Raw genomic sequence first — 9669 nt, 5'->3', positions numbered from 1 at the left:
TTTTTTTTTTTTTTTTAAAGAAAGAGAAAAAGTCAAATTAACAAAACTTTTGTAAGTGGTTTTCCTTTCTATGTACAAAATCCTGGCAGTTCCTTCTTTTTACATGTTCATGCTGTGTAATTTTGAGATGTTACTGAGATTCTGAACATAATGTGCATTTTTTTCTGTACAGATGAAATGTGAGAATTTAATAAAGAGTTTGCAGGGTTTTTGTTTTTTTTAAAGAATATAATTAGTAACACTAAATTCTACGTGTACTAATTGTTGAACTAATATATATTCTGATGTGTATATTCTCAGTAATAATACCTGTAATAAATTATGGAAAAAAAATAGAGAAAACTGATGTTTCCCATCTATTATAAAGATCATGGATAAAAATATATCATTAAATTCTCAGAAAACTAAAACTCTGTTTTCTTTTAAAAACCCCTTTAAAATGACTCAATTACAATTCAATTATAGGAGCTCAAAAAGTAATTTTGCTGCTTTTAACATGCTTTTATCTCCCACTCCCGCCAAGAAAGAAACTGTAACTACAAAATAACACTCAATTACCAAGCACCCCCTAGTGGCTGTAAAACCCAGTTAGACTTTCTTTTTCAACAGGATGTTTAAGATCAGAGATCAGTAGGAACACTCATCAAAACGTCAAAATGAAATGGCTTGTAAGTAAATAATTTAAGAACATTTTATTTTAGGTCTACAAATTAATAAATGATCGGAATGTTTTATAACTGAAAATAAATTTATACATTGAAAGCTCATGAATATCCTTGAGAAGAATTCCAGTAAGTGAAATAAAGTATGTAAATGGTTTTTAGAGCATATAATAACATACAAGATTTTAAAAGTTCTCGTTTTAGAGAACAGCTTTGAAAAATGGAAAGTCTTTAAATTAGGCTTTGTATATTTCTCTTAAGAAGCTATGAGGTATAGTGTGTTGCCTTACCTTTTACCCAAATTAGCACTTATTACTGGAGCACTGATGGCACTATAGAGTAAGTGCTGGGTTGCCAACCGCAAGATTGGAGGCTGAAACCCACCAGTTGCTCTACAAGACAGAGTTGAGACTATCTGCTCCAGTTAAAGTGTATAGCCCAGAAAACCCTATACAGGGGCACTATTGAATCAGAATTGACTCAATGGCAGTAGCTTTCCATCCTTCCCTTATATTATACTCCCACAATCAAAGAATGCTTCTTTAGTAACACACATAATGAAATACTGTACACTATTAAAGAATAACCATTATTTTGTGAAACACCTCTTAACAAAGATGAACCTGAAGACATTATGCTGAGTGAAATTTGTCAATCACCAAAGGACAAATAGTGTATGAGATCACAATGATAAAATGTCAAGAAAACATTGTCACACTACAAGTAACATTCTCTGAAGGTTACTAAGAGGGAAAGAGAAGTACAGAAAAGCACTGGCTAGAAGATAGGCAAGTGTTAACATTGGTAAAGGAGAAGACAACATACACTATGAAAAAGTTTTTTTTAAATGATAGAATCTTCTGTAACCTCAAGTCTTTAAGCCCCCAGATGCTGTATCTTTTAAAGCTGGGCACCATTTGCATTCTTCGCCACATTTGCTTATGTACCTGTTTTTGTCTTCAGCGATTGTGTCAGGAGGGTGAACATCTAAGACTGCTGATTGGTTAGAACAAAGTGTTCTTGTATTTGGGGGCGGGTATGAGCAGAGGCCCAAACACATCCCCTAACTCACTGTATTGCTGTATAAGTATATGCACATTGGCCAAAACCTCTATTTTTGTGGATTAATGTTTTACATATGTACACTGCTATGTTTATACCTCTACCCATTGCTTTGCTTCCTTGGTCCTTCCCCGCCATTCAGGAGTGAAGCAACAAGTCCACAAGGAAGAAGCACACCACCGGTGCAATCATGAGGAGTCATAGGGACTCGGTAATAGACATCAGCGGACACATAACAAACAAAAACATACTGTTGAGTACGAGGGGGGCTGGAGCAGAGATCCAAAGCCCATCTGTAGACGGTGGAACAATCTCCCCACAGAGAGGCCACAGGAAAGGGATGAGTCACCAGGTTCCTTGAGGCTTCCTCACTCCCAACTACTATGATCCCAGTGTGGCTTCTCAATTCAGACTAGACAGGAACATGTACACAGGTATAGAAAGGGATGGGAGCTCACGACACACAGAATCTAGGAACAGGAGTGGGAATAGTGATACCAGAAGGGTAGGAGGAAGAGGAAGGGAAAAAGGGGAAACCGACTGCAATGATCAACACATAACCATACAGCCCTCTACAGGGGGGAGAACAACAGAAAACATGGGGGAAGGGAGACAGCGGTCGGTGTGAGAGATGAAAATAATAATGTACAATCTACCAGTGGATTATGAGAGTAGGGCGGGGGAGGTAGGAGGGGGGGAAACGAGCTGATACCAAGGGCTCAGTAGAAAGAAATGTCTAGAAAAGAATGAAGGTGATATATGTACCAACATGCCCGATTCAATTGATGTATGGATTGTGATGAGTTGTCCGAGCCTCCAATAAAATTATTTTTGAAAAATAATAGAAGCAAGGCAAGACTTTAGGAGACTTACAAGAGGTTAAAAAAAAGGCAAATATCACTTGCAATAGTGGTGATCTACAAGTAGATGCTTGGACAGACACAGGGTGAAGTAGTATGGAAGGGAGAGTAACCTTGAGTATATTTGATTTGACACAGGATATTTACATATGTGTATTTGTCTTTGCTGCACATATATCCTTGAATATGGTGCACATCCAGGAGATAAAGTTAAGAAAATTCATATATAACCAAACACCTTGAGGGAATGAGTCACTTGGGCCTGGGGGATCTGAACCATAGTCTCAGGAGACCAAATCAATGGTGTTAACATAGTTGTCAAAGAAAATGTTCCTCATTCTACTTTGGTTAACGACTGGGGTTTTAAAGTTCACGAGAAGCCACCGAAGTTGCAACCATGAGCCTCTCCCCATCTAGAAATAGAAACAGTCCAATGAACTAATGAACCACACCAACATCAGTCTCTACAACTCTGAGACCAGAAGAACTGGCTGACACCACCAACTGATCTGAAAAGGATTGCATTTGAAGGCACTAAACACAGGGGAGAAAAAAGTGGAACAAAACTCAAAATCATACAAGAAACCAAGCTTACTATTTGGGCAGAGACTATGGAAACCTTAATACAATGGTTCTTAGTCATAGGTCTAGAACTGAACTCCCCCAATTAACCATGTAAGTTCAAAGGGCAGCAAGTACCTGGAGACAAATGGAAACAGAAAACAGGGTGGGTGGGATAAAGTGTGGTAAACTCACTCATTGCTCTGCTGCCCACTTTAAATTGTAACAACTCTGTAGGACACAACAGAACTGTCCTTCTGGGTTTCCAAGACTGTAAATCTTTACAGGAACAGAAAACCTCAACTATGTCCCACCAAACAGCTGATGGATTTGAATAGCTGACCTTAACAGCTGAGGTTAACAGTCTTAACTCAGGGGTCCTCAAACTTTTTACACAGGGGGCCAGTTCACTATCGCTCAGACCGTTGGAGGACTGGACTATAGTTTAAAAAAAACAAAACCTATGAACTAATTCCTATACACACTGCACATTTTTTTTAAGGGTGGAGACCGACCCAGTCATGGACACGGCAGCCTGCTGGGTCTCCTTGCTTTATTAGTTTCCAGCCCATCTGTTCAGAAAGTTGGAGAGTGAGATGGGAGAGGATGAGGCCACCACCAGGAGCTCTGGGCGTACTCTCCTGGGACAGGCTTGGCAGGTAGGCTGTGGGACAAGACCTCCCAGGTCCCACCAGGGACTGGTAGGTAGACCATGGATCAGTGGCTGCTCTACCACACAGAAGGAGACCTGGGACTCAGGGGTTGTGCCATAGGCTTGCATGCACCAGCAGGTCACAGACCATCAGTGCCCTGGTCAGCCTGGAAGGATTTGACCAGAGCAATTCATGCAGTGACCGGGCTGGAGCTGCCCACTCGGACATGGCCTTGTAGTGGTTGCATCTGGTCACACAACTTATGGGGTCAGCACGGGCCCTGGTGAGGGCTGGAGCCCCTTTGAGAATTGGGGCTCATAGGGGTGAGAGAAGCCAAGGGTGTTATGTCTTTCAAGACACCGACACCCTAAGACCAGAGTCCCAGCCTGGAGCCTGAGAGGCCAAGATGAACCAGCCCTAGGCCCCATCCTGGCACAGGGGGTAGGGTCGTCAGGAAACACCCCCTCCCCGCACCCCGCATCCAGCCCTCCCTGCCTGAAGGTCAGAAGGCTGTAGTTCTAAAGGGGGGTGACCAATGCCTGTGGCTGCTTGGAGTTGGGCTGCCAACTTCCCCTGGGAGGCAGATTTGTTGCTTTTAGGGATGAACTTCAGGGAGCTGCAGAATATTCAGAAGCAGGACTGGCCCCGCCTGAGGAACTCTCGTGGCCAAGCCCATGGCCACATTTACCACAGGACACCTTAAAGGCATCAGGCTGATTGTGCTCGAGCCTCTTGGCCACGCTATCATCGTGGATGGTCTCCATGAAGGCTGGACACGGCAACGAGTGCTCGTGCTTGGAGCTGCTGGAGAACAGCTCACAGCCGCACTTGGCACACACGTAGACAGCAGGTTCAAAGTGATTCTGGAAAAACTCGCCCGGGAGAAGCTGCAGAAAGACATAGTGTCACCAGATTCCCATCCCGCTCTCACACTCCGACAGCTCCGAGTGCAACGACCCTACCGCACATTTCTTTTTTTGAAGTAAAAGAACAAAATGGGCAAAAACACCCAGCAGGCCGGATAAATGTCCTCGGTGGGCCGTATGTGGCCCGCGGGGCCATAGTTTGAGGGCCCCTGGTCTAACTCATAATATACTAAGTCGGCAAGGCTCCCATCTATAAAATGAAACCACTTCACACCAATAGTGATCTTACAGGAAATGGTAAAATTGCCCCTGAATTTCTGAGACTATAACCCTTCACGGGTATAGAAAGCCTCAATCTTTTTCCTGAGGAGTTAGTTTCTTACTGCTGACCCTGCAAGGAGCAGCCTCATGTATAACCACTATGCTACCAGGGCTCCATCTATAAAACAGAGGTATAAAAATCGGCCTGCATCCTTGCAGAGTTGTTATAAAAATCAAGTGAGATTTGAAGGAAAAGTGTTACTATTGAGATTTGAAGAAAAGAACAAAAACAAAAGCTGGCCACCAGTGTAGAACTGCCCCAGAGGGTTTTCAAGGCTACAGATCATTACAAAAGCAAAACTGCCACATCTTTCTGGCGAGTTCAAACCACAGAACTTTGGGTTAGCAGAGGAGCATGAGCATTTAGCCACTGCGCCACCGGGGTTCCTTTGCATAAATAAATCATTTTAATTACTGTACTTCTTAGTGAATTTTTCATAACGATTCTGGCAGCTGGAAACAATACTTATTTTATAAATGTAAATTTTAAAGTTGGGATAGGAAATCAGAATTTTTCTCGGTATATTCTGATGTCTTCTGTCTGAAGAGATGTATTAAAATCATATCATTTTTTGACTTGGTTATATATAAATCTTCCCTAGGAGTGGTGCTCTAATTCCAATGTTTGCAGAGTTGATGTCTGAAATATAAACACCCTCCTTAATTCACAATGAAAAATTAATTTAAAAAACATTCCATTGCTATCCACTCCCATTGAAGAGACTGATAGTTTGTAATAGTTAATGTTTATTATTGTACTAGAGTTAGAATAATGGAGTTTTCCAGCACAACAATTAAAGGTAATGTAATATTTTCTCCAGTTGCCCTCCAATCTTTAAAAACCACATGAACTCACTTCAAAGAAAAATAAAACATCAGACCAATCACTCAAAATATATTAAAATTTTATTTTAAATGGTGAATCTGAAGTGGATAAAGGGCTGGAATAATGTACAGGAAGTACCACGGACTGCCCAAAGAACAAACAAATCTGTCACGGAAGAAGTACAATCAGAATGCTCCTTAGAGGCAAAGATGGTGAGACTTCATCTCACATACTTATGTGCGTTGTCTAAATAACTCAGTCCCTGGAGAAATCCATCATGCTTGATAAAGTAAAGGGACAGTCACAAAGAAAGCTTTTGACAAGATGGACTGAAACAGTGGCTATAACAATGGGCTCAATCATAACAATTATGAGGTTGATGCAGGACCAGGCAGTGTTTCATTCTTTGTACACAGGATTGCTAGGGGCTGGAAGCAACTCGATTGTGCTTAACAACAAACCATTAACTTGTAATGAGCCCTGGTGGCACAGTGGTTAAGCATTTGGTGCAAACAGAAAGGTCCGTAGTTCAAAGCCACCAGCCATGTAAGATATGGCAATGTGTTTTCATAAAGCATTATACTCTTAGAAATGTTATGGGGAAGTTTTACTCAGTGCTACAAAGTCACCATGAGTCAAAATCAACTCAACAGCAACTGACCCCACTATTAATTTTTAAAGTTCTGCATGAATTTTATTATATTCTACTGCTTTTGAATTTTCACACTTGAAATCAATATAAATCAAGATAAATATCACACGAAAAGATACATTAGACAAACATAAATAAACTTTACCTTTTTTGCTATATTTTAATAAAATATGCATTAATCTACGACTTTCACATGATATGCCCTCCCTCCCATCACCCAAATTTTCTACAGTCTTTATCTTTTGTTTGGCTTTGAATATTTCTCTATTGTTCCAATATGGAAAATCGCATCACAATAACTTGGTAGAAACCCATATGGTCAAGCAGGAGTGGGTACTTTAGTGCTATATGAAATACTCGTTCTCTAAGAAATACTGCCTTTCAGCAGCATTGTAGGCCTCAGCATTGCCGAGGAACTGAATTAATGGCTATCGTTTAAACAGGTCAGCCACATGGCAATGAAGAATATTTCCATTAGCCCAGAAAGACATTTTGATAAATCCATTTAATCATGCTACTGGAAAGCAATAGATTATAACAACTGATATCTCTTGTCTGCTTTTAATTATGTGGATTACATCTTAGATGCTTGTGATTATATTAAACCTACAAAACAATGTGTACCTGACTAGATATTGCACTAGACCAGTAACTCCTTGCTTAACTTAAGATCTCACCTGACGCTTATATCAACATTACAATAAGCCACAAGAACTACAAATACTATTTGGCTGTTTCAAAATATTGTATAAATTCCAGTGCTTATGAACATATGATCCGGACCCAGAATATAAAAAACAACCCAGGAAATCATAACCTAAAACAAACTATTAACAGAATGCCAAATATAATAAGATTAGACTTAACTTTTCAGTTGAGTAATTTTTTTGGGTAAAGACAATCTTAATTTTATTTTACCTACTATTTGTCTAATAATAAAGCTATTCAGTAGTTGGTGGAAAAAAGTTTGGCAAAAGTCAAAGTTTAAGGACACCATCTCCAGAGGACAGATTCACCAACTCCTTAAACTTCAGTAAATTGCATTCAATAATTAAAAGTGTGTGAAAACCTTATGAAAAAAAATTTTAAGCACCACAGTCATCTAATTGATTGCAACTCACAGTAACCCTGTGGTAGTTACTGCTTCAGAGATCTTTCTTGGCTTTCATCTGTACAAAACCAGACTGCTTAGCCTTTCTTCTCTGACCTACTGATAAGTTCAAATGCCGGACTTTTAAGTTAGCAGCTGACCAGTAAGTTGCTTCCACCACTTGAGAACCAATGAAAAAATGTAAAAAACCCCAAAACAGTTCTGAAATGATATAAGCACTCTGTGAAAAGATAATAAAAACTACCTCTAATTGGCATAATCATTTACTCCAAATCAGTTTGGTTCAACTAGGGATAATATAAAATCGTTCATTACTCCATATACAAAGTGAATTTAATTTGAAAACTGAAAAAGGGAATCAGATCACTAATTTCTAATAGAAAATAATAATAAAACATTATTATAGAGTCCAATGAATTTTCCTCATGGGTTTGCCTCTTTTCGTCATGAAGATGTTGGAGTTCCATTGAGTCTTTACCCTTTCTTCCAACTCTAGTCCTCCACTTTAAACAGGGAAAGAAGTTCCATTACTGATTACGTAATATACTAAAGATTTCCTTTGGAAAGGAGATTTCAGCATTAAATCAAAGGAACGTACTATTCAATCCAGTTTGAAAATTAATGTGTACTTAACAACTGCTGTTAAAGCTTGAAAGACATTCTGATTTGGCTTAATTTTGATATCAGTATAAAGTTTAAAGCAATTTAACAAGCAAAGTTTCGATTCGAATTCCCAAGAAAAGTGATACCTTACCCAACATGACTAGATGATGAAGGTGGTGGCAAGTCTGGAGTAAGGACATAAAGACTGTTGTTTTTTGGCAAGTGTAGAGATTTTAAGACCGTCTGAAAAAGAAAAAAAAATAATAAAATTTGAATGATGACTATACATTATTAATTTTTCTATGACAATTTACAACTTCAAATTGTCAATTTTTATATTATCTTTTCATTTTAAAATAATTTTCTAGCTAGGGTAATCACAAAATCTGCTGAATCTAAATAACCTTTTGCTCTAAACACAAAGGTAAGTAAAAAAAAAGATTGCTACTAGTGGACTACCTATGTGCCCACTTTATTATAAACTAAGCATGTTTAAACGTGTCTCTGCTGTCAGCGGATGGAAACAGGTATGTAAGTTCTCTTCTAATTACACTATGCTTAGTCTTGTTAGTATAACTCACTCACTCTAATCAAAACAGTCACTTCCCAGAATATCTGCTAGGCCAGTTAAATTCAAGGCAGGCAGGACAGCTCAAAAGGTTATGTATGCCATTTGTTTTTTGGGAATCTCAAAAGGGTAATTTTGATAAGATTTTCTTGAAGACACAAAATGATCACAGGCGCATACTATGAAGCTTTAAGAAAACGGCATACTACACTGGTGAAGAAAAGGCTAGGAAAGTAGTGCTGGGAATTTTTTCATCAGAATAATGTGCTGATACTTCAAGGCCTGTCCATATAGAATTCCATTGAGAAACCTTCCCCATATACCTTCTGAACCCGATCTTGCCCCTGCATACTTGTTTTTAGAACAGTATCATAACTGGATTCATGTTTTTAAAAAAATCATAAATTGCTGAATGTAAAACTGACAATCTGCTCTGCAAATCTTCACCGAATTCACAAGAAAGGTTTTAAAAATACATTATGATGTCAGCTGTGCTGAAATAGGATGTGAAAAAAGGTGTTAATAAAGAATGAAAGCACAGAGGAAGCAATAAAAAAAAGGCACGGGGTCCACATTTGACTACACAAGGAAGAATGACAATCCAACTCCACATAAACCTAAGGCCGACTTTCACCTATTCTGACACCAACCACTCCTCTCACTACAGAGGCTAATGAGATAAACTAAGAAAGTATGCCAGTACGAAGGGTAGTATGGTGCAGTTAGATTCTAGATATACAGTGAACCCTCGCCACTTCGCGCTTCGACTTCCGCGGCTTCCCTCTATGTGGTTTTTGCATAACAGCGCATGCTCTGTCATTACTGCCACTGATTGGCTCATACTGTACACGCTTCTGTCTGCATCGCGTATCAGAGCTACGTATCAGATGCATTTTTGCTTTTGTACAGTGTACTGTAATTGTT

General features: G+C 39.2%; 2 protein-coding genes across 2 annotated transcripts in view; one reads left to right on the top strand and one right to left on the bottom strand.

Annotated features, from left to right (window-relative positions):
* The window catches only part of FAF1 (Fas associated factor 1), a 525932-nt gene that overhangs the window by 306331 nt on the left and 209932 nt on the right, over positions 1 to 9669 (bottom strand). Inside the window, exon 6 of the mRNA XM_004699438.3 lies at positions 8329 to 8420. Coding sequence (XP_004699495.1) covers positions 8329 to 8420 — 92 coding nt within the window. The remainder of the gene's footprint in view (positions 1 to 8328; positions 8421 to 9669) is intronic.
* Positions 8695 to 9669, top strand: part of LOC105978276 (ER membrane protein complex subunit 8-like) — a 7943-nt gene continuing 6968 nt past the window's right edge. The window contains 1 exon segment of the mRNA XM_045291997.1: positions 8695 to 8704. Within this exon segment, the coding sequence (XP_045147932.1) occupies positions 8695 to 8704 (10 nt within the window).

The sequence above is a fragment of the Echinops telfairi genome, unplaced genomic scaffold (genome assembly GCF_000313985.2).
Source record: "Echinops telfairi isolate 266 unplaced genomic scaffold, ASM31398v2 ScPeMD7_443;HRSCAF=831, whole genome shotgun sequence".
NCBI classification, from domain to species: Eukaryota; Metazoa; Chordata; class Mammalia; order Afrosoricida; family Tenrecidae; genus Echinops; species Echinops telfairi.
Note: the sequence above shows the minus strand (reverse complement) of the source record. Positions and strands in the feature narration are given on the sequence as shown.